Below are 25,714 nucleotides of genomic sequence, written 5' to 3'. Positions count from 1 at the left end.
TTTTCTCGTAAATCTCGGTTCAACCTAACTGAAATTTCGGCATAAATTATTACCGAGCTATCACTGCCGAGATTACGGATATTTTGTGCTGAAATTTCAGTTAGGAACACCGAGATTTACGAAAAATGTGACAGCTGTCATTTTTTTTCAACCGAGCACTCAGTGGTGCCGATCTCGGCAAAAATGACCGATACCCGGCAATTGGCCCTGACACAAGTAAAAGAGATTTTTAAGGCTGTTCGCACCAACGTGAATTCTCATATGCAATTGTCAATTTATGTGTGAAAACAAAAGCAAAAATATTTCCCTCCTTCACTTTCGCAAGTAAAAACCAGAGTCTATGTGTATATAGAGTCGCGCGAAGAGAAAATCTATCGTTTCGACAACACAGTTTTTGGCCGTTTGTTGCCATACAGTTCTGTTTTTCACCATGCATAAGCGAATATCATTTTTTGAAATTCTTCACAAGGTACACAGTTTTGAAAGATTACACCGGTGATGTTTTGTTAAATTTAAGTGAACCAGTGTACAGGTTTAATGTTGGATTAAAATATGTAAGTAAAACTTCGGAAAAACACATATTCTTTATGACGCTCAATTACAACACTTTTCATCCACTTCTAACATTATCACCTTGTTTATTTACATTGCTCGATTGGTACCCTCGTTTGACACTGATTTGGTTCCTTTGGTTTCATCTTTGCGGGACTCTTATTATAAACATAGACTCTGGCAAAAACCAAACCAATATCAACAGAGTCGTCAGGGCCAATAAATTTTAAGTGTGCAGGATTTTCAAATTTCTTTATATGAACAACTGTGATACAGGTAACATTATTGAACTCTACGATACATAAGTGAAATATTTTTCGAAATCGAGTATCAACCGATTTTTTGGTAGAAAACATCATTTTTTACAGTTACACGACCGAACCTTCATTGGTGAGATCTGCTGAAGAAAACTCTATTGCAAGTTAAACTCGGATTTTAGTACATGTTAATCACATCCTTTTGACATGTTGCTCGTGAAATAAACATGTGTTAAATTTTAAACCCGCATGAACATGCACTAATCAAAACAAAAGTAGCGGTTTTTCTGCCACTAGCATGAGTAGCAGAATAACAGTTTTTCCTCGCCTGTCTGTCAGTTTAACGGCAGTGACAAATTTTTACTCTAATATTATAAGTTTTATAAGTTTAGTTTTATTAATTTATCTATTTGTTTTGTGTTGTCAAATTGTTATCAATGTCTGGTTTCTCCCAATCGTTTTTTCTGGGAGATCATACGTTAGAGTTGCTCGAGAATCAAGCTCCGAAAAATGGTCCTTCGACTCCTACCGGTGGAAAGACATCTTCCGGTCGCCGAGTTACTCGATCCAGTCAGACCAAAGCTGCCAAGCGGCAAAGCAGCGATGAACAGCAGCAGCTGGAAGTCGTTGAGGAATCCCCTACAAATTCAACTCGAGTGGGAGCCAGCGAATCACGCCACAAAAGTGTCCGGGAACGCCTTAAAACTATCGGCACACAATCGCGCTCACGGTCTAGAAAAAACCTCCGTCGGAATAAATCGGACTCTATAATGATGAATGCTGACGCGGACCATCAGCAAAAGCAACCACCGCTCGAGCGGTCAAGGCAGGTGAAAGCACGCAGCGAGAGTCGGGAGCAGTTAAGTTTGATTAATGATAATTTTTCGGAACTCTTCCAAAGTGACATCCGTTTTGATGGCTTGACACAAAGGAACAAAAACTCGGATGAATTACCAAACGAAATTAACATATCAAAGCTGCTGGAGTCGGATGTCAATTTTGAAACTTTGGTTTGTTTGAAAGGTTTACTTCAAATGTAGACAAATGATATGTTTCTATTTTTAGGAAAACGTTCAGCCGCCGGGAAGTCCAACGGATACAAAAGTGGCCCGCAATAGTGATAACTTAGAAAATATCTTTGGAAGCAGCGAGTTTTCTTTGGATCAACCGCGCAGCCAAAGCTTGGTTCCGAATTCTAATGGACTCGACAACCTTTTTGAGCAAAGCATTTTCACACTAGAAGTTCCTGCTCAACAACAGCAGAGCAAATCGCAAGAGCACCGTTCGCTGAACAATTTTATATGCAGTGAGGATTTAAGGGATTTTTCCGATCTAGAGGAGTCGTTACGAGTTAGAGAGGATGATGTGGATATTGCCGATGCTCTAGTAAATGTGGAGAATGCTAATTTTACGCAACTTCCGTTGCAAGATGAAGTTGAAGAACGTGATAAAATTGATCTTTTACTGAGTCAGGAGGTTGAGAAGTCCAAGCAAAGTGTAATTGATGCTTTAAAGCAGAATCAGACGGCACAATGTTTAAGCTTATCAGGAACTCTGAGCCAATCTCCCAATGGCAGCTTTGCTGCTTCAAAATCTTTTCGAGCAACCTGCCAACCTGCTTCTGCGGTGCTGCCGATGTCACTGGATGATTCAAAAAATCTCCGCCTTGTAGCTAACTGGGGATTACCAGATGCAGTTACGAAAGCCTACGCTCGGAAAGGAATTACGGAGCTATTTCAGTGGCAAACGGATTGCCTGACAAACGCGAAAGTGATTCTGGAATCGGCCAATCTAGTGTACAGCGCGCCGACATCCGGCGGTAAAACGATTGTCAGCGAGTTCCTAGTAGCGAAAACCGTCGTTGAGCGTAGGAAAAAAGTACTAGTTATATTACCCTTTGTGGCAGTGGCTCGGGAGAAGATGTTCTATCTTCAGGTGAGCTCATTTTATTCTTACTAAAATTAAGCTATTAATTTTAACTTCATTGCAGGAAATCCTTTCTCCGGCAGAAATCCGCGTAGAGGGTTTTTTTGGTGGTCACACAGCACCCGGAGGATTCGACACTGTTGATGTGGCTGTTTGCACCATCGAAAAAGCTAATTCTATCGTTAATAGACTTTTGGAGCAACAGAAACTTCCCGATGTTGGATTGATAGTGGTAGACGAAGTCCACTTGATAGCCGACCCGTCTAGGGGTTACATACTGGAGCTGCTGTTGACAAAGGTTCGCTTTGTTTGTGACAAGCTTAGTGAGAAGATTCAAATTGTTGCAATGTCAGCAACTTTACCCAACATTGAACTGCTATCCGAGTGGCTGCAGGCGGAACAATTTCGAACAGATTTTCGGCCAATCGAGTTGAAGGAAATGGTAAAACTGGGCACGTGCATTTACGATAATCGGGGCAAATTGATTAGAAAATTGGATACTGATATATACAAAGGAATCATGAGAGACCAGGACAACCTTGGACAACTTTGTTTGGAGACCATCCTGGAAGGGTGTTCTGTTATCGTTTTCTGTCCGTCGAAGGACTGGTGCGAACGTTTAACATTGCACCTGGCTGAGTTCATTTATACGGTGAAAAAATCAGAAACGGAGCTTGGGTTGAAACTTCGAACCGAAATGGATCAGGAAAAAATGGAACAAACACTGAGCCTGCTGAAGAACTGTCCAACCGGCTTGGATCTGGTTTTGGGTAAAACGGCCCGCTATGGTTGCGTGTATCATCACGCCGGGCTGACCGCCGATGAACGGGACATAATCGAAAGCTGCTTCAAGAATGGTACACTGCGAGTGATAGTAGCGACCAGTACGCTCAGCAGTGGTGTTAATCTACCCGCCAGGAGGGTTATCGTGCGATCACCTTTGTTCGGGGGAGCTCAAATGAATGCACTGACCTATCGACAGATGATCGGACGCGCTGGACGCAAGGGACGCGATGTGCTTGGCGAGTCGATACTGATGTGCGACGGGCAGAACCAAAAGGCTGGCTGGGGACTGGTCAACGCGGAACTGGCACCGATTGCTTCATGTCTGGATAGCGATGGATACGTGAGTAGTTCTTTTTTTATTTTATAACAATTTCCAAGCACTTCCCCAAAAGATATTTTCCGAAATTACACTTCCATGAAAGAAGATTTTTTTTAACGAACAACTTCCTCGAATGGTATTTATGACCCCTCTCCGAGAAATATGTACTACTTCCCTAAAAACCACCAAATGTACGATTTTTGTGTTGTTTTGGTGTTCAAGAAGGCCAGGGACTTCTTGGTGTCTTGGTGTCTCAGAATTCGATGAAACCTTGTGGATGTGTACGACTTACTACACTCTGCAACATGTACTAAATTTCAAAAGGCTTGAATTTATATTTATGAATCGATTCATCTGAAAATTAACAACAGATAAAGAAGAGTTGTTAAGAAATGACTTCTAGCAAATTGTCTGAACTCTTATATAAAAATTTCAAAAAATCAATTAAATTCAATCAATTTGAGATCCTACATTTAAAAAAAATAAAAACAAAAAGTTATATGAAAAAAAATTGGTCATCTCAGGTCTTTTTCAACATAAGTTTTTAGGTAGACAGTTAAGTTGCATAAAACTCTTCTGAACAAACCAAAGTGGGCACTCTTAAGGATGAAAGTTATACTGACAAAAACTTTTTCATGTTCGACGCGATTTGATGTTTTTTGCTTCTGGACTCATTGCTGTTCGGAGAAAAAATTTCAAAGGATGATTTTAGGAAGTTTAAGGAGAGTGGTATTAAAAAATCGGTTATCTCAGGTTTTTCTCAAACTATTTTTTACCAACTGAAGAGGTTCAAATAGTGACTTTGGACTTCAGATATCAGAGGCAGAATTTCCAATGGTTGTAAATTTAATATCGATCAACAGTGGTAGAAAAACGACATCACAAAAGACTATTTGTTCACTTAATTTGCACGCTTTCAAACGGCTTCCTCCCAAAGTCGATGAAGCGCCAGTCCGAAGGAAATGCCGCTATCCATGGTACAGTTGACATACTCTACTACGCTGGTTTGGTTAGAACAGAATCGATCCAGGTCCGGTAGCTTAAAATCAGTCTCGACAATGCTTCCGATTTTGTAATAGATAAACCATATCACAGCGGCACAAAGTAGAATAAGTATCAACTTTCCGATACAGCCACAACTACAGCAGCCATTTTCATCATATCGTTGGTTGTTTCGTTGAACGCCACGGAAAACGGCCGCGGCCCGAAAATCTGGTCCCCATGGGTCACCACGTCGCTTGTACCTTAGCAAAAAACTACGGATGTCAGCGGCTCTTTGTTCTTTCTTAGACAGAGAGCTGCCCATTTGTTAGATATTTTGTTTGGTTTGCTATCACTATAAACTATAACGGCTAACTGAGGTAGCCGAAAGCAGAACCAATATATAAATAAATCGAACCGAAAACCACTCATCAAGCTATGCTAGTGCGTGTGCACAATCATCTACTGTGGCGGATGATGTGCTTTAAAATGCACACACCGACAGAACGGTACAGAACAGTAAAAGCTGATAATTTTTTGCCAAGTTAGTAAACATCAATCGAGGAGATGCTAGAGAAGGGAACATTTTTCGGCGATTTTTCAATTTTTGTTTTGTTTTCTTGTTTCATTTATTCATTTATTAGACAAATTGATAATTTTTCAAAATTTGAATCGGGGTAACTACCAGTGCCTTTTTGCTATTAGGACGTTTCGGCCCAGCATTCAAATGAGGAAAATGTGTTATTTTTTCATAGAACGTTCTTGAATTAAAAAAAAAAAAAATTAAAAAAAAATAAAGCTCAAAAACCAGAGGAGAGATAATTTATACTCCCAAAAGCATCCATACGCTAAATTTGGTTCCATTTGTTTGATTAGTGCTTGAGTTGTGCAGAAATTTGTGTAAAATGAGGAGGTAGGAGTCTCAAACCATCACAGTAACCTTTCTTAGTTCTCGGCATAGAAAAATCAATGGCTTCCAACTAAAATCATTTGATTTATGATTTGAAGTTAATGATTTAAAGAAAACAATGTCCGAGCTCGTAAATTTCTAGAAGGCACATAAAAATTGAGTTGCGATAATATTTCAAATAGTGAACTGACATAGGAATTATAAAGTATTTTTATTGTGTATGGATCTTGGAAGTTGGTTGGTAAATGGCTGGGCACGTGTCACTCACTTGAGACCTCTGTCCAGCAACTCCTATCCCAACCTCGAAGAGGTGCCGACCGGGATACGAGTAACCTTAGCGGAGATCAGGTGACCAACCCCCGGTGAAAACTATGGTCGTTTGCTGACTGGGAAGGGGGATCGTATGCGGCTGTATCCCCATGTTAGGGGCGGCGTACAACAGCGTCTGACACGGAGCGGGTGGCTGAATTACGAAGCGCGGTGACTCGCCAACTATATCTAAGACGGCAGCCCCGACGCAAGACTAGGTTATGCAACATACCCATTTCAATCCGCCTGATTGCTTTATTGTTCCATCTCCACTATTCTACTTAGTAGAATCTACTAGTATAGCATGGACGGTGTATACACTGGAGACCTGGGCCTAGGGCCCCTCCTATACTACACAATTACAATCAGGGTTGCCACATTTAAATCTGTGTTTTCCCTTGGAAAAATCTGAACATCTGTATCTGGAACAAAAATATCTGTAAAAAAAATCTGTGTTGTTTAAACACAAACAACTATTTTTATTTTTTAAGTTTTTATGGTACATAAACCAAATTTTTAGCTTAAAACGTGTGAGGAGTTGAAAATATGTTCAATTTGCTCAATATTTAATGAAAAAAAAAAATGGATTGTTTTTGAAAATTAATGTCAATTTCGAAAAATCTGTAAATCTGTACTTTTCGACGAAAATCTGTATATCTGTATATACAGATTCTGTACCGTTTTTTCGGCCAAAAATCTGTAAAATACAGATTAATCTTTACATGTGGCATCCCTGATTACAATTACAAAAAACTTCACCATAAGGAGGTACAGGAATTATCAATTCCACTCTGACATTCTCCTGATATTTTTCAACGCCGTTGTCCATAGTGCCAATCAATTATTCCGATACAGTAAGATGAAATCCCCTCTCCATTCCCGAAGTCGCTGAAGCGCACTCCCGAAGAAAATGGCATAATCCATGAAACAATTCCTATACTCTGATACAGTTGTTTGGCTGGGATAGAAACGATTCACAGTTGGTTGCAAAACATCAATGATCTTGTCCCAAAGTGGCCTTAGTGCGCTTCCGAAGTAAATAGCGTAATCCATGATCCAATTTTTATACTCTGAAATAGTGGTTTGGCTGGGATAGAAACGATCAATACCTCTGTCCCAAAGTCGCTGAAGTACAAGCCCGAAGGAAATGGTGTTATCCATGATCCAATTTGCATATTCCACTAGAATAGGGTAGTAACCCATCTCCTCGAGTGTGTGTTTAATTCGGGGCCAGAAAAACCATCCCGCACCAGCGGCGAGTATGATAAAAAAAATCTTTCCGATAAACGAAGAACCACCAGCCTTCCGCGCGTTGTTAATTTTTACCCCTCTGTAAATCGCATCAGCTCGATGTGTTGCTCCCCACGGGTTGTGGGCAGCCTTGTATTTAAACACAGATTTCCTTATGTCCGTGGCCCTCTGTTCCTTTTTTGATACGGAGTTACCCATCTCTGTAATGTAAGTATTCATTTGAAACCGCAGTCTTACACAAAACACAGAATCGGCATAAACAATTTTGTTCCAGATACTGAAATTTGCGGTAGAAATGATTCATACTACTGAAAGAATCACATCACTGACATCACAAGCGACTGTTTTTTGTTATCTCTGTTAGTGTGTTCGAATCGAAGATTTCCGAATTTGCCTTGTATTTTCTACAAATTATTTCATCGATTCCACCAGTCACGCTAATGTTATTTTTGTTTCCGCGGCGATTCTCGCTCTGACAGGCGGTCATGTTTTCGTGCTACACTGAGACAAAATGACTAATGGATTCCATAAAAACCACTTATGGCTTTCCGCCACAAGTATCACCTATAGAAAACATAAGTTTGACTTATGAATTGGAGGGGTAAATTAACACACGTACCACATACAATTTTCATAAGTCTTGCTCATGGAAATTATAAGAGATAATAACGTAAGTTATACAATTATGGTTATGCAAATAATCATACTCAGATATGGATCCTATAGCAGTGATGCGTATTAAAATTGAATCTATGTTGCATAAAACCAAACAATTTCGAATCCCGTCGTATAGCAAATAAAAGGAATGCTTTTTTATTTTACAAAGTATACATTTAATACGACATTGGCATATAAATTATTTACAAGATATTACTTACATCTGAGTTATTTTACATTATGAGAATAGTCGTCATTTGGCCTGAAATAGTATTTCCCTTTAATTTCATGTATACTAAAAGGTGATCCGTAGATTGTATTAATGTTAAAAATATTCATCGAGTCGAGCCTTTCAACAGCTTCATATGCTAAATAATTATGCCATTATATCCAGTTTCTGGCCAGCGTCTGGAAGCTTGTGCGTTGTTGCGTGCTTCAATAGTTGTTTACTATAGTCGGTTTTTTTCCAAAAGAATACAAAGTTGGTTTGGTGACAAAAACGAAGAAGGTGAAGCGTTGTGTGTTCTTTGCGAATATTCAGCTGTGATCTAAAAAAACGGCAAACATATCATAGGCCTGGAACGAAAACTAAAAAGGTAAATCTGCACCTTGGCGGAAACACTGTCAGGTCGATTATTTTTAGTTTCAGTAGCAGGGATTAAGTTCACTTCAGTAATATCTTCAGCAGAATTTGCAGGTTTCAGGTCATTCAAAATAACATAATCGGCTACCAAATGTATGTCCAGTTTTGTTAGCGATCGACCACCTTCAACATTGTTATCATCCACGAACACGAGGTTGTCTAGATTCTGTGAGAAAAAATTTAGTTATACGAAATATTGGCAGGCGTATTAAAAGTACTTACATTTTTCTTTCGCCAATTTTCGACCCAGCTCCAAAATGATACTGCATCTGCAATAAACTTTTCGACGCTAATCTTTTCAGAAAAAATTTTATTTAATGATGCTAGTTGCACAAATTTTAGTTTCACTTCTTTATAAAACAGTAAACAGGCGTCTGTCGGCGCATTTGCAATGAGGTCTGCAATTAAATTTTCTTCGTCGAGAACGATGTACTCCTGGCCAGCCATTTTCTTTAACTAATTTCATAAGGTGCTGGTATGACATTTTCACAATAATGACGTTTACAAAAACCATAAGTCGCGCTTATGAAATGCATATGACGTATATAAGAAATTCATAACACATACTTGAAGAAATCATATGTGTGTCTATGTATTATATAAGCACTTAATAGAATCAAAACCATGCGTTTTCATAAGTCAAAATGTATAAAAATCTTAGGTATTTTTGCCACCGACAAACTGACATGAATCCTTGAACAAAATGTACGATTATTCTGCTCAAAAATTCAAATATAAATACGTTACAACACTAGCGCCATACATACTTGGGTTCGCGCAACAACTCTACCGTAATACAGATGACCAGAGATGCCAGATGTCGACGTGAGACGTGAAAGCCTAATAGTCGGCGGATTAGTTGAACACAGTTTAGTGTGTTTACTATGATGTTTGGTAACTGTAAAAATTTCAGTAGAGATGTGTTCACATTAGACCTGTGCGCCGACCATATCACCGGCGGCGGCGGCGTAGAAAACATTTTACCTCGGCGCGCCGGCGTGACGCCGTTAGCTTTTATCAGCGGCGGCGGCTGCGGCGTGTATCGGCGTGACACTAATTACCACTTATAAAATATTGCGCATAATGTGTGCTTTTGTACTCTCATGTTCGATTTTTTTTAATTGAACGTTCATAAATAAAAATGTATGCGTCAGAGTTGTAAGAATGTCAAAAATAGAAATAAAATTGGTAAGATATCAAGTAAACAAACAATTGAATAACCAGAAAATAATAAACCAAGCAGAGAAAGTACAAACAAGTTTAAATCCCAAAAAAAATCATCAACGAGCCCACAACAAAAAATTACATGGAATACTGTTCCCAGAGACGTTCAATTTAGGAAAAAAGATAGATAGTGTTTTGATATGTTGATTTCGATTAACCGTAGACCTTTGGGAAAATTCGATAAATCTTACGTTAGAGAGTCGTTTTTAACTTTCATATATTTTGTTAGGTTACCCATGGAATAACTGAAAAAATGGGAAACTCTTTTCAATCGAATAGAGTTCTTCGGTAAACACCACAGTTTCTTCATTTTCTATTGCGACTGCGGATAAAACTGACCAGAGGTGGAGCATTAAATTCTCCTCGGGTAATTGTGATTGTGACGCGGTGTTGGTAGGAGCAACGAGGTTTCGTTAAGACTCCTTCCTCTTGACAAAATAAGTATTTCTTATAATAAAACTGTTCTGAGGAATATTAATCCTCTCCAGGGAATTGTAATTGGCGGTATGGGCACGAGGAACGAGGTTTCGATAAGGTTCCTTCATCTTGACATAATGGCCAGAGGGGAACGTTAGGTGTAGTCTCACTCCTGGCAATTGTAATTTGGCAATATTGGTAGAATAGTAAGAGGCTCGTTATAGTAGAGCAGTAAGCTTGAAACGAAAGGGTAAACTCTCTCACACAAGCACGGATATAAATGAAAAGCGTACATTTACTGCCAATAATATGAAGTGCGGAGTACAGAAAACACCTGGCCAATGTCACAATAGATCAAATGTCTCTGGTCGCAGTGATGAGTTCGCACAGAGGAAAAAAATAAAAATTAACGAGAAATCAGCAAAAAATATAGTCGTGCTTGAAAATGTTGACGAAAAAACTATCTACAAAAATGTATGTTTCAACTATTGATCAACTCATGATCAACTATTTAATTTGCGCAAAATTTTCACTGAATTCCCGCATTTTGATCTCCAAAAAAAACTTTGTATTTCAAAGAAAATTACCGAATAGTTAATGAAAAAACACTATTCATTTTTCATATATTTTTTGAACATTTTAAGACTGCTCATACGTTTGCATAAAAATAAAAAATACATTTGCATAAAAATAAAAAATAAATGTTATGATAACTGAAACAATTTTCTCGAAGCAAACTGACGAAGCAAATCACTGATAATGACATTGATATTTTTGATTTCATTCGATAAAAAAGTCTGAATATTTATTGTCAAATGTTGTATCAAATTTCCACAAATTAAAATAATTTACACTTAGGTACATTCGTAAATACACGTTCAGGAGAGGGAAAATACTTAACGAAGTGTTACATTGCGTGAGGCCACCATGCAAAATTGCATTACGTAAAGGTGAAGGGGTATTGAGAATTTCCAAATTCCGCATTACCTAATACCTATACGAGTGTTCCCTTATCGGCTGTGCGGTATTTATATAACCAGGAAAAAATCCAGCATACACAATCACTATCGGCGCGGTAAAGATTTTCTCGGCGGCGCACCAAAAATTTCTTCGGCGGCGCGCCGAGTCCAAATCATCGGCGGCGGCGGCGCGGCGTGGCGGCGCACAGGACTAGTTCACATATTAATAATGTGTGATGACATGTTTCGTGATGCGTGATGACATTTGAAAAAATGACCTGGCACCCCTGTAGATGACTGATCAGCAAAAGGCAATCCACGGGTGACGTTTCACTGTTTGTACGTTTGTTATTGTTGCTGTTTTCCAAGCTGCAAAACCAAAACACGACCGTAATCGAAATCTTTTATTGTCGGAAATAATATCAAAAGTGGTTATTTATTGTTGTATTTAGGGTTGGCACACGCGATACTATAGAGCTACCGATCGGATAACATTTGTTTTCACACTTCTGAATCCGGATTGCATCCAAGTTGCGACCGGTCGAACATACATAAAGCTTTCATAAGTTGAAAACAGACTGAAATCAGCTGATCGCAACTATCTCGTGGATTGCCTTATTCCGTCATATCAAACATCACGTTGGTTGACAGCCAATTTTGACATAAGCGATCGCTGCATTTTAAAATGACGGTTTTGGATTTTTGATCAAATTTCAGTATCTAGTTTCATGTCAGTTTGTCGGTGCTTTTGCCTCGGCGTATGTCTTGCACTGCTTGAACCGCTTGCACTAGGCAAACCAAGGGTGTGACAAGTTAGCTTTTTGTTGTAACAAACACTCCTTTCTTTATTTTAGGACAAAAGGAATATGGTTATCGCCTTTCTGTAAACCGAAGTGCAACCGAACTAATGGTAACTTCGGTTCTACTTTTTCGATTTAAAAACAATGGAATTTTTCATAAGAACTTTCTTGAGAGTATGTATTTCACTTACAAGCAGAACCACTTTTGTTGTTCCTTTTTTTTACAAAACCCCTAAATATGAACGACTGTCTGCTTAATGAACTTGCGTGTTAACGGGAAAAAGCCATTGTTAAAAATAGAAATTTATACTAACGACGTTTCGTATGTTTTTATGAGTAATAAATAGATTCATATGACAATCTACGTAATAATATGTTGGCGATTAGTGGATAGTCCGCTAAAATGAGTTTAGCCGTTATTGAGCTAAATTTTCCAGCTAGCGGTTAGCGATAAATCTACCATTGAAATGACTGTGTTGCTGTTGTTAGCACTCTTCTAATCTTATGTATAATTTTTGTATTTCATAGGCAACCTTTTTTTTTCTAATTTTTTGATTGTTGATGAAGGTTCCAATAAAAATCAACATTTCGAATTTCGTTTAGCTTACTGACTTTACTTTTAAGGCGACAGAACGTTGAGATCCTACACCGAATCCAGAATACGTCCTCACAAAAATCAGTCTTGAACTACTTCTTTCCAGTCTCCCTTACACCCGCTGCTCTGCCATACTCGTCGACAGCATACATCCAGCGCGTGCGAGGTCTGCCTCGAAGTCGCCGGCCTCTATCCTGTTCTCTGCTAAATTATCTTTGCCGGTCGCTCAACCACCATCCGTGCTACGTGGCCAGCCCACTGTAACCTGTCGTGTTTCATCTGCTTGACTTCGTACAGCTCGTGATTTATGGACCTGCACCACACCCCATTTTCTAGTTTGCCTCCGAGTATTGAACACAGGTTTCTACGCTTGAAGACCCCAAGCGCTCGTTGATCGGCCTCCTTCCACGTCCACGAATCATGGCCGTGAAGCGCCACCTTGAGGATCAGAGTCTCATAGAGCGCAAATTTCGTACGGATCTGTAGGCTACGGGACCTAAGCTGGCTACGTCTTGATAGGGCGTATGAGTCCTTCCAACCAGTTCGTAGGTAGATGTTCCTCAGACCATAGCCTTAGGATAATCTGGTGGATTGCACTACACAGCTGCTCGCTTTGAAAAGTTTGGCTGGTAAGCCATTCTCCCAGCGGCTTTGTGGTTCTTCAGATCTTTGCAAGCATTCTTTACCTGAACCAATGTTAACGGGTCCACAGCTTGTCCGTCCTCCCTGATTTCTATCCTGTCACCCTCGACAGTTGTCCTACCTCCTACCTTCCTCCCGTTCAACATCACTTCAAAACGTTGCTTTCAACGCTTGGCCACCTGCGATTTTTCGGTAATCACATCACATGGTTCCTGATTCTGTTAATCGTTCTATAGAAGGTTCTCGTGTCGTGTCTGGTGAAACAATTCTCCGCCTCCGCGAGCACGCGATCGTAGTGCTCACGTTTCTTACGGCTGTGAAGCCTCTTTTCGGCAGCTCTTGCCTCCCGGTATTTCCCCCGCATTTGAAGCGTCACACGGTAATACTTGCTATTAACGTCAGCGTAGGCTCGGTTCTTCTCTTCCATCAACTCTAGACACTCAGCATCGAACCACCCCGTTGTCATGCCTATCACATCTCGCGCTGTTTAGCTGACCGCATCATGGATGTGCTTCCACTGCTCTTTTAGGTCCACTCCAGCTGGTTCACCGATCCACCGGCCGCCGATCAACATGTGGTCGAACTGGGAGCAGGCCTCTCCATTCCCCTGGCCGCGGCACTAGCACTAGCCTCAAACCGTTGTCGCTGGTGGTAGAGTGAAGGCTTTCCCTACCAGTAACGGGACGGAAGAACTCCTCTCGTCCGACTTGTGCGTTCATAGTGACGATCTTTATGTCGTGTTGTGGGCACTCTTCATGCCATTTCCCATGGAGCCCATAGAACTCCTCCTTTACGTCGTCGGTTTTTTCATTTGTCGGCGCGTACACATTGGTAATGCTGTAATTGAAGAATCTGCCCTTGATCCTCAATACGCATAGACGGTCAATAAGACGACGGCCTCCACCTAATGACACGCTTCATTTGGTTCTCTAGTAGCACAAACCCGACGCCCCGTTCCGCTCTGTCGCCGCCACTGTAGTAGATGTGGTACTTCAAAAAAGTGCCAACAGTCGGATCAGCAGCCCGGAATTCACGTTCTCCGGTTTTTGGCCAACGCACCTCTTGTATGGCTGCTGACCCTACTTTCGCCTTCCGTAGCTCTGGTCAAGATGCCCGCGAGTGCCGCTTCGAGCAGAGTTCACCGCATTTCATAGTTCAGCCGTCGGCTCCGGATCAGTCGCTGTTTGAGCCGCCCCTAACCTGAGGAACAAGCGATCAGGCAAGCTGTTCTCTAAAGAGAACCCCAGTCAGTATACGACTAAGTTTCCACCCGTTCACCGATGTTCCCTTGGTTGCTCTTATCCCAGTCGGTGCCACGTGGAGGTAGGGATAGGTATTGCTGGGCATTATGCTTTGGACCACACTGGGGTCTATTTTATGCCAACTAGTACGGGTGTACTGCTGGTATGCACTGCCCAGCCGTTTACCAAGCTTTAGTCGTTTAGCAGTTGTGCTCAGATCTGCCTTCTAGAAAAAAAGTCCCATTGTAAAACCTGCGCTCGATTGGATTTCAGGCAGTGGATTCTCAAAGCGGTGAAGTTTAAATTTTTTAGACCAATGTAAAAATGCATAGGGAAACGTCGTATTATTTTTTGCTAAGGAAAATCGACTTTTCCATACATTTCATAAAATCTGCTCGAAAAATTTTGAACCAGATCTTAAAATGACACCAGATCTCGATGTCCCATGCGTTTTGATATTGAAACTTGACCGCTCACTTGTCGAAGTTTAATTAGGCTAAAATTTTGCAAAAGAAACTCTGCACCAATGTTAAGAATCCGGACTCCGGAGGGAATCCTAGCTACGTCTAAGTGTCAGGGCCAGTAGGATCGCAGCGCTTGCCCCGCAATTGTTCTGTACACTAATAGCTGGCCGCAGTCAAGTTTTAATAGCGGTGAGCGGTTTGTAGCATCAAGGTTTTGCTAACTTTGAGATCTTATAGACTCAAATGAATCATGTGAATAAAATAAGCCAGTTTACTTTTTACTTGTGATTAATGATTTTATTGACTGCATATTTATATCGATGCTATACTAGCCATATTACGGCGCCACCGGGTAAAATCCAGAATGTTTTTTTTAAACCCGTAGGGAGTTTCGTCCCAGGGGGAATTAGTTCTTTGGAGGGGGGAATTCCATTTCGAAACCATGTTGGATCCATTTATCTGTGTGCAAAATTGAAAGAACTCTACTTTATGCTGCATTTCCTTTTCCAGAGTCACCTGAAGCGCGCGATCCTGGAGATAGTTGCATCGGGAGAGGCCAGCACCACAGCGGATCTGGAGAAATTTCTCAACTGTACGCTGTACAGCTGCGAAAAGAAGTGTCCCTTCCGTTTCGATCTAGAATCGTTGGATCGGAGCGTTCGATCGAAATCCCGTTTGCGTCCGAACGCGACAACAGATGCCACCGATAGGTCGATAGATCCCATCGCCAGATGCGTGCGCTTTTTGTTGGAGTACGAGTTTATTAGAGTGCAGCACTGCGAGGAAACCGGTGAAGCGATTATGACGGCAACTCAGCTTGGAAGTGCCTGCCTGGCCGCTTCCATGCCACCGCGAGATGGTTTTCTGCTGTTTAGCGAGCTGCAAAAGTCGCGTCAATGTTTCGTGCTGGAAACGGAGCTGCATGCCATCTATCTGGTGACTCCGTACTCCGTAAGTTACCAGTGGCAGAACATCGACTGGATGGCGTACCTGACCCGGTGGGAAAAACTGTCCGAAGCTATGAGACGCGTCGGGGAACTGGTTGGTGTACGTGAGGCATTTCTAGTTAAGGCACTGCGGGGTAATGTGAGTGCCGATGATTACCAGTCCCTGCAGGTGCACAAGCGATTCTATACGGCACTGGCACTGAAGGAGCTGGTAGATGAGAAACCGTTGGGCGAGGTTGCGCAAGATTTTGTTTGTACGAGAGGGCTGCTGCAGAGTTTACAGCAGCTGGCATCTACTTTTGCAGGTTGGCGCCAATTTTAATGACGACTGCTTGCTATAGATAGTAATTGATCTCTTCTAAAAACTAGGTATCGTAACAGCGTTTTGCACTTCACTAAACTGGAACCTGTTAGCCATGATTGTGTCCCAGTTCAAAGAACGATTGTATTTTGGCATTCAACCGGATCTGCTGGATTTGATGAGGATTCCGAGTTTGAATGGACAGCGGGCGCGTATGCTGTTCAATGGAGGAATAATCGGTCTGGTTGAGCTGGCCAACTCCAGTTCGCTGGCGGTCGAGCGAATTTTGTACAACTGTGTTAGCTTCCAAACCGAGCAGAAACGAGAGGGTGAAAATGAGTTCGAAGCGCAAAAGCGAATGAATTTGCGTAATTTGTACGTTACTGGAAGGGCCGGGCTGACGGTGAAAGAGGCAGCTGTTTTGTTAGTCAAGGAGGCACGAAACTATATTCAACTGGAGACGGGAGTTCGTAATCCTGACTGGCAGGACACTGAACCCGTAGATGAAATGAAGGGAATCGAGGATGAAGGACCCTCTGTGACTGTAACAGCTTGTGCAAATGGTTCCACATCGGAGAACAGCCACAAACAAGCATCCGTTGTGTCATTTGAAGTTTCTGAAACGGACAGCAATCGTGAAATTGAGCAATTTCACAATTCACTCATTATGAACTTTTCACACGTGCTTAGCGGCGATAAGGATGCAACAACTAATCAGAGTAGAAAATACGAAAGCATCAATGTGGTAGATCTTTGTGCAGATTTTGGGCTCTTCCAACGATTTCAGGAAGAGCTGGAAAAAGTTTGCTCGGTTAGTGTAGCCTTCGCGGTTTGCAGATTTGATCGCTCTAAGTCAGTTATAGGGGGAAACTTGCTAATCAATCAAAGAACTAAACCCGAACAGGAGGAAGTTTTGAAAAACTATCCCTACGTTTTTGAAGAGAATTTCTTTCTCAGCGGTGTAGCTTTCACCTTTCAAGGACAGCTCGATGAAAGTCTGAACAATGTTGTGTATCATCTCAATCTAAAGAAAGATTCTGTAGTGAAGTGTGACTTGAAGCAGATGTTGATAACGAATTTATTCGAACGTGCAAACCTTACCCTGCAGTTGCTCGATGCTAAGGATCAGCTCAAGATGGTTTATCGTAGTGGCTTGCTTGCTATGGATCTGCATTTGGCGGCTGATTTGCGCGATCCGAGAGTTGCTTGCTGGTTGCTACAGGCAGAAGATAAAACTCTTCCGTTTCAGGCGATGGTGAGTAAATTTATTCTCAGAAAAAAATCTTCAGAAAACTTACTTGAGAGCTACGCATTTTTGTAGGTACAACAATACTGCCCGGAGATGTTGTCCCTATGTCAGTTAGCAGGTCGCTGTCCAGGTTCTATCGGTCCGGCACAGAACTACACAAGCGCAATCGATGGTCGAATTCGATGCACAGTGGAGAGTTTTATCCTCCACCACATGGTCGCTGCCCAGATGGAACAGTTTGCCCAACTTGATCGACCGCAGGATATGTTGGCCGCTTTCACCAGCCGTGAAATGCCCCTCCAAACTGCGTTGATCGCGATGGAATTGGTCGGTTTCCCGGTGGACGGCAGTAAACTGTCCAACTTGATCGACAGATTGCGCCAGGCGAAAGAGCGAATTGCCGAGCGAGTAAGACAGCTTAACGGTGGTCAAAGGTTGGACTTTGGTTCGGCTTCTGCTGTGGCAGCAGCCCTGCGGGTACCGAAGGATCGAAATGGTCGGGTGAAAACTACCCGACAGGTACTGGAACGCATCGATTCACCACTGGCGACATTGGTTATCGCTTATCGCAAGATTGAAAGCAATCTTAGCCGAACCATTGAACCGCTGTTCCGCTCGGTTCGTGATGGACTGAGGATCTATGGAACTAGCTTTTGTTACACTTCTACCGGTCGTATTACAATGCATGAGCCTAATTTACAGACGGTCGTGAAGGATTTTAAGGTACTTGGCACTAAACCATTTAGTTTTTAAAGTTAATGTTGAATGATTTTTTGAATAGGTGGAAATCGATCCCGGTAAGGTTGAGGTATTCAGTTGTCGTAGTACATTTGCATGCTCAGACCCAGCAAGAGTTTTGCTTTCGGCTGACTTTTGTCAGCTAGAACTGTGTGTCCTAACTCATTTATCCCAAGATCGGCGACTGCTGGCTATCATGAATGGAGGGAAAGATGTTTTCCGAGAAATCGCTGCCAAGTGGAACCGGATCGATGATGACCGATTGGTTTCCGATGAGCTGAGAAACTGCACCAAAGCGATCGTTTATGGGGTTGTCTACGGGATGGGCGTGAAATCGATGGCAGCCGAATTGCACGTCGATGAGGACACGGCGCGTACGCTGATGGAGCAATTTCATACCACGTATCCGGAGATTCGACGCTACACGGACAAGGTAATACAGATTACACGAGAACGGGGCTACATTGAAACATTGACCGGGAGAAGACGATATCTGCCGGCCATTCAGAGTACGGATTTGAAGAGGCGTGCCGAAGCGGAGCGGCAGGCCGTCTGCACTACCGTTCAAGGTTCGGCCGCTGACATTCTCAAAAATGCTATTCTGCGTATGATGCGCAACTTGCGCAAGTATCATGAGACGTTACGGTTGGGACAGGTTGACCTGGTGCTACACTTGCACGATGAGCTGATATTTGAGGTACCACACGAGCACGCTCGGAAGGTGGCTAAAATTTTGAAATCCAGCATGGAGAACTGTGCCAAACTTAGCCTGCCGTTGCGGGTCAAAGTGAAGGTTGGTCCCAGCTGGGGTGAATTGAAAGAAATTCAGGTGTGATAATTGTATATATTATTGGTTTGAACAATAAACTTGTGATATTTATTTTCATCTAAAGTTGAAATTCGAAGACACAATTTACGCTGAAAAAGCAATAAAATATGAACTTCAAAGTTTTACGTTTCTTAGTAAAGCGACTTCTGTAAGACTTGATTATAATTTGAATTATTATCAAACAATTCTCTTTTTCCTTAACATTGTGAATTCCGCTGGCAGATCATTGTTGTGTAGTCAATTTGTTCCAGAGTATAGTTATTGACGTTGAAGGGAAAAAAACAAAAGTTTAGTAGAGCATTCTTTTAAAATTAAAATCGACCATTTAAAAAGGAAAACTTGAACATGTATTTGACTCAGTGAACTGAGTATTTTTCGCGGGTGAAAATTTTTTTTAGACTCGAGGGTGATTTTCTGAAACGGTGTATGCATTGTGAATTGCCCTATTCTGAATATAACTCTTAACCAAGAAATACCGTCAACTCGTTAAAAGTTGGACGATACTTTAATGAAACAATAAATTTAAACTTTTTCCATTTTATTCATGTTAAATTTAAGAAGCAGAAACACAACATAGCCCATCGAAATTTCGCATTCGGATCTACTCCTACTTGCCCTGCTTGGCAGCCCATTCGGTCCAGGATCCTTTGTAATTTCGGGCACTAAAAACAAAGTTTATTATTGATTATCACTAATTAAAAAAAAGCGGGATGATGGAAAGTAGATTTGAAAGCGCATAAGCAAAACAACGGCACATACTTTTTAAAACCCAAACCGGTGGCTATATCCGCCGCCTTCTGGGCCCGTCCTCCCATTTTGCAGTGAAAAATCACTTCCGTGTCGGGTTGCGGCTTGGTCCGACCGTACTTGGCTTTGAATTCATCTTCCGAAAGTTGCAGCGCTTGTTCGACAGTGGGCACTACAAAGAGAGGTTTTAACATCATCAATCAGTATTTAGAGCCAAGCATGATGGACAACATCAGCCCTCGAGAGATCTATTGATTGGAATAGTGTTAGCAGCAAGCGAGACAATGAAATCGGTTACGTCAAATATGATTCAGCAAGTTTTTAAGATTTTCGAAATACTCTTCAGGTGTACGTACTTGGTATAGCAAAGTTCCTGGAGTATGTCCACAGCCATTTGGCTGCGCCTTCCAGTTCTACAAGATACAATTATGTAGTGATCAAGCGACGGTTTGGCGAAACCGTGGAGTCGCACAAATGCTTCCGAATTAGTTTCCGATGAAAAGGTTTTCTTCACATGATCAACTGGTGCCAAAAGTTGTCATAAAATTAATCATCCTCACAGTTAGTTCGAATTTTGTAAGGTTTCCGCTTGAACCAAACTGCTCGTGCTAATTAATACATACGTGGAATGTTGACACTGGTTGGTATTTGGCCGGTTTCTGCAAGCTCGTCGGCACCTCGAACGTCGATCAGCAATTTCTCCGGGTGATTTGGCAGGTCCAAAACCTCCTCATAAGTTGCAATAGACATGTTGGCGCGTTTACCGAGAAAATCAGAGATCTGAAACGATTCAATTTCCAATACGAAATGCTATTAATAATTCACAGCAAATGGTATATGTTCTTTGAATCTCATCTGTTCGCTTATCTATGTATGATCGCAGAGATAGCGAAATTGAAACACTCATGTTTACCCGGTACCCACAAATTTGTGCGTATTGATTTTCGACTTATTATATTTACCCAGTTAAAAAACGATGCACACATGAAGGGCTGCTTATCTAAACTAAATAACGCTGGTAGAGGGTCCCGAGAGGATTGCACTAATACGTGAATAAATTATGATGCCTTATAAATGATTATCTCTCTATGCCGCACGAGTTACATTGTACGACCGGCTTTAGTTGCTTGGCTACGAATATCCAACACTGTGAGGACGTGCCTCCGCTTTAACTAAACAACAGCGTCTTCACTTCATGCCTGCCAAAGTTGAAGTTGTATTAGTTGGCTATGGAGAGCAAGTTTATCCACCGGTCGATTTTATTATTATTCAAAGATGCAGGAATTAATTCATCTAGAAGGCCGGTGATATCACGCTACTTTGCGGAACGATTTGATAGAAACGTAATTTTACGATATTGGTCTATCACTTAAGATCACGATTCCTTTGATAAATAGATTTACTTTAGTAACTAGAAGGCACTAATAAATAACACATAATAGAACCGTAATGCTTCTTTTTAAACTTTACCCGTTAAAGCTCGGTAGAAATAACATTGAAATGCATGAACCGTAAAAATCTTGAAAACAACTTTAGAATTTCGAAAGATCATCGTGACTGCATCGTTTTCGGGTTGGTTTTCGTCGTCTCTCGTTGGTTGAAACTAGTTTGGATGTGTGAATTGAATGTCTTGTTGGCGAATGCATATAAATATTTTTCGAAAGTTTGCGTTTTTTATCAAAGGTAAAGTCTACTTCTGAACGAAATCTATCGTGTTTGAGTCGCGAAGACGTGATCTTGAACAATCAATAATTTCAGTAATGCTGTCTGTCCCGAAAAAGAAATATTAATATCCTATATACCTAATTTAGATAACATTTGAGTGTTGCGTTGCATAGGTGCATATGCTGCTTTATTTGAACAAATTAATCCATCTTGTAGTGTGATCCTGCTTCTCTCATGTACTAACTATCATGTGATAGTCTTATAATTTTTTTTGAATCTCGAACTACATTTCGTCTAATAGTATAGACGTATGTGACATATAACGCATTAATATTCAAGGTTTCTTCTCATGAAGATCTCCTTGGTCTCTCGATCTGTAGTGACCTTGTGTCATGATGATTCTGATGAACAATCGTTATCCAATTATAAAGTTTGTTCGATTATAAAGCCAAATCATAAACATCAGAAAAAATACATTAAAGAACGATACATCAATTACAACTTTCTCATAACTAGAATGTGATGTTGCAGTCATTGATAAAATGATCTCATCACTCCAAGCCAGTTGTCCTCTTCAGCAAAGAACATCCGTTGGGATATTCTTTGATGAAACATAAAATTGGTAGAATTTAGAAAAAAAATCTAGACAGTTGGTTAATCGAGCAAAAATTACTTCAGACTATGACGAATACAAAATATGACTTCCATGAGTCAATACCTGTATCTGGTGAAGCAGATAATATCGGTAATATTGCAATCTTCATGCCTTCCTGGCTTGAATGGACATTGAGTTATTTTCTCAAAAGGTTCAGGGCCAGATGGTATTCCACCCTTATTTATAAAAAAAAATTAGTTTTCGTAAAACCTATGTTTTGGGTTTTCACTTTATGCAATTTTCATCAGTCTGGAAAAAAAATCATTTCTTATTTCCAAGTCAGGTAAAAGATCTGATATCAAAATTTACCGCGGCATGGCAATGATATCATGTATCTCCAAACTTTTTGAAGCTATCGTAAAACAGAAAATATTTAGTCAGGTAAAGAACCGAGTTGAGTTTCTCAAGGCATTCACTTAGGTCCTTTGCTTTTTTTTTAATGATGTTACCCTTGTGTTGAACTGCCTCAAAGTATTGATATATGTCGATAACATGAAGTTCTACATGAAAATAAGAGGCAAATTCTTACAAGAGGTTGAAATTTGCTGCATTTGGTGCAAAAAAAGTCTTCATGATCTCAACGTAAAAAAAGTAATATGATATCATACACAAGGAAGAAATATCCTCAACATTCCATTTACACTATCAGGCAACAAAGTGTAGAAAGGTGTTATCAAATTAAAGATTCAGAAGTGATTATAGATTCTTAGTTAACATTCATTGATCTAGTGATACGATCGGTCCAGTTAACCATTTCGAAAATCCGTACATTATCAGGGAATACTTTCACCCTTATTGTGATCTTTAGTATTAGATGACGCAACTAACAATTTTGTTTATTTATAACTTGTTAAGCTGCTGTTAGGCAGATCCCGGCTGGACTAAAACTTAATAAACTGTTATACAACAAAATTGTTTACTCCCTCCTACTGCGATCTGCCAGCTCTAGCGAGATCGTCCCTACCTTAAAGTCCTCGGGATTAGCACTAGGATTCAAGTAACTTTAGTGAAGATTTGGTCCCAACCCAGGTCCTGTACTAATTGAGAAACGAAATCGTAATCGTCTGTTCAACCAAATCGTGTGGCGTATAACTGCGTCTGGTTCAGAGTGGACGGTTGAGCAAGGATAGAATAAATCACTCACTCGGAGAATCACTTCCGATTTTTTATCGCATAGAATACTTCTGTTAGTTTTCCAGGGTGTCGAAAACCTGGAAAATCAGGGAATGTAAGCGAATTCATTTTTCGATCAGGGAAATCAGGGCTCTTTAGCACAAAGGTACAAAAGGTTAATTCGGGACATCCACTGTCGGGTTTCATATCCGATTGAATACTTTATTCACTGTGATTTCAGACTTGCGTTGATCTACGTTGTACTTTCTTGTACCGAATGCTGAAAAATATCAGGGAAATTGATGTTAAATTTCAGGGAATTTTATTTTGAAATTGAATCGACGTTATGAAATGATACACATTATAAAGATTTGTCTGACAAAGCTATAAAATTGCACTCATAATAATGATAATGATTTTGCAATATTTTCAAAATATACACTCGTTTTATAAAGCATACATTTTTTTAAACATGTGTCAAACTTATTTCTCGTTTAGTCTCTTATGTAATCCTTGTTCGAAGGCTCCAAAGTATAAGGCGACTCAAATCTCAATCTCGCATGTACAGGATATTACAGGAAAAAAATTCCGAAATATAAAAAAGCAGTTTTATCTGTCTGTCTGTTAGTGCTGGGACTTTTAACCGAATATATTCGTGATCCGGTTATCCGAAGCTCGGATCACGGATATGTAAACGAATACTATTCGGATGTCCGAATATCCGGATACGGATAATCGAATAGTCTGATATCCGGATATACTATCCGGATATCCGGATTTTTTTTTCTATCTTTTAGGCCCGTTCGAATGAAATGTAACGCGAAAAATGGCTTTTTTCACAATTCACCAACCCCTCGTAAGTATTTATTTACATAATTCTCATTAAACTATGTTCGGATACAATATCCGGATATCCGACTATCCAAAAATCCGGATATCCTGTCGGGTAATATCCGGATATCGGATTGATCCGGATTTTAAATATTTTTCCGATATCCGAGGTCGGATATCCGGATATTTTAATCCGGATAGTCCCAGCACTACTGTCTGTATCTCTGATTTTTATAGACGCGGAAACTACTGTACCAATCGGCGTGAAAATTTGTATGTAAAGATTTTTGGGGCCGGAAAACGTGATTAGAAAAGTTCGAGACCACTCCCTCTATTGAAAGGAAGGGCTCCCATACAAATATAACACAAACTTCTGCGTAACTTAAAAACTAAGCAAGAAAATGGAACTAAATTTGACATGGTGAGGTTTTTAGTAGCAAAAAATATGTCAATGGTCACTTGACACCCCTCCCTCCTCTGGAAGAAAGGGCTTTCATATGAATGAAACACAAATTTCACTACTAGTTTGTGGGTTTGGTACTAGTATTTACATAAAGCTATGAAGTTGTGCTGTTAACATTAGTCCTGTGCGCCGCCACGCCGCGCCGCCGCCGCCGACAGTTTTACGCACGCCGCCGCCGCCGATGATTTGGACTCGGCGCGCCGCCGAGAAAATTTTTACCGCGCCGATAGTAATTGTGTATGCTGGATTTTTCTTTGTTATAGAAATCCCGCAAATCACAGCCGAGAAGGGAATACTCGTATATTAAGTACAGCGGAATTTGGAAATTCTCAGTACTCCTTCACCCCTACGTAACGCAAATATGCTTGGTGTCTCACGCAGTTCAACACTTCGTTAAGTACCTCCCCTGCTCTGAGCGAGTATTTACGAATGTTCCCTTAGTGTAAATTATTTTAATTTGTGGAAATTTGATACCATATTCAGGGTGGCCACTCATTTTACATTTTCGAGTTCCCGCATTTTTCCCGACTTTTTCCCGCATGATTGCAAGAAATTCCCGATTGTCAAAAACGGTTACTAGGTTATGTTCTATCGACGGTTGAACGTCAATTTTTGAACCTTAAATTAGAAATAATAGCGAATATCACTTCTACTGAATTTGCTCGTGACATTCTACACAAACAGTTGATTAGTTACATAAAATGCAACTTTTGCCTTTCCGTGGTAGACAGGTTAAATATAATTTTTGCGATTTTCTCCAATTTGCAAATTTTCCATTAAGCAATCAATAACCGTGTTAGCTATTTTGTGCATCCATTATGTTTGTCTATCTGTCTTCTTAAAATATGATATAAGCACCGTTTTTATTCAACGCATAACAACCTATTAGGGCAACAACAAACAAAACAGCACTTTGAGTACAAAATATTTTTCCGTTGTTCAAATCATCGGAAAAAGTCATGGGAAGTTAAGGGTAAACATAAAACTACTTAACCTAAGAGTAAAAAATATTTTAAAATTGATTATTTAGGGAATAAAACTTGTGATATGGATTTGCGTTTTTTTTCTCAAATAATTTACGTTCAGGAGAAATACAGCGATTTAACTGTATTTCGCTTATCACGCGTTACATATATTCAAAACTTTTTAGAAGTGAATTCACAACTTTTTTGGCATTTTGATTTGTTAGTCCATCAATGTTGCATCTCTCTGGTCATCTGCCAACATCTTCAACTTATTGGCA

The 25,714-nt window shown here is 40.5% G+C and overlaps 2 protein-coding genes and 1 long non-coding RNA gene across 9 annotated transcripts in view; 1 reads left to right on the top strand and 2 right to left on the bottom strand.

Annotated features, from left to right (window-relative positions):
- The first annotated feature begins 1,106 nt into the window (after nucleotides 1-1,106).
- Nucleotides 1,107-19,182, top strand: LOC129723970 (DNA polymerase theta). The gene is made up of 7 exons (XM_055678491.1): nucleotides 1,107-1,819; nucleotides 1,875-2,744; nucleotides 2,800-3,861; nucleotides 15,444-16,185; nucleotides 16,250-17,436; nucleotides 17,503-18,153; nucleotides 18,212-19,182. The coding sequence occupies exons 1-7, from the start codon at nucleotides 1,247-1,249 to the stop codon at nucleotides 19,001-19,003; spliced, it is 5,877 nt and encodes a 1,958-aa protein (XP_055534466.1). The 5' UTR covers nucleotides 1,107-1,246; the 3' UTR covers nucleotides 19,004-19,182.
- Nucleotides 6,260-7,781, bottom strand: LOC129723973 (uncharacterized). The gene is made up of 2 exons (XR_008727849.1): nucleotides 7,598-7,781; nucleotides 6,260-7,491 (listed from the first exon to the last, which is right to left on the bottom strand). It is a non-coding gene; the product is annotated as an uncharacterized LOC129723973 (long non-coding RNA).
- A 336-nt stretch (nucleotides 19,183-19,518) lies between the features above and the next one.
- The window catches only part of LOC129723972 (rhodanese domain-containing protein CG4456), a 123,260-nt gene continuing 117,064 nt past the window's right edge, over nucleotides 19,519-25,714 (bottom strand). Inside the window, exons 1-5 of one of the 7 annotated variants that reach the window (XR_008727848.1) lie at nucleotides 20,707-21,116; nucleotides 20,368-20,524; nucleotides 20,101-20,266; nucleotides 19,757-19,916; nucleotides 19,519-19,659 (exon numbers count right to left, since the gene is read on the bottom strand). Coding sequence is in view for 6 of the 7 variants with exons in the window: in XM_055678494.1 (XP_055534469.1) it covers nucleotides 19,605-19,659; nucleotides 20,101-20,266; nucleotides 20,368-20,524; nucleotides 20,707-20,730 (402 nt within the window). In the remaining variant the exon portion in view is untranslated. Of the gene's footprint in view, nucleotides 19,660-19,756; nucleotides 19,917-20,100; nucleotides 20,267-20,367; nucleotides 20,525-20,657; nucleotides 21,143-25,714 lie in introns of those variants that run through there. The other 6 variants (XM_055678498.1, XM_055678494.1, XM_055678495.1 and 3 more) reach the window with 6 other exon arrangements.

This window comes from Wyeomyia smithii, chromosome 2 (genome assembly GCF_029784165.1).
Source record: "Wyeomyia smithii strain HCP4-BCI-WySm-NY-G18 chromosome 2, ASM2978416v1, whole genome shotgun sequence".
Classification (NCBI taxonomy): domain Eukaryota; kingdom Metazoa; phylum Arthropoda; class Insecta; order Diptera; family Culicidae; genus Wyeomyia; species Wyeomyia smithii.
The sequence above is the reverse complement of the archived record's forward strand: the minus strand, read 5'-3'. Positions and strand labels throughout refer to the sequence as shown.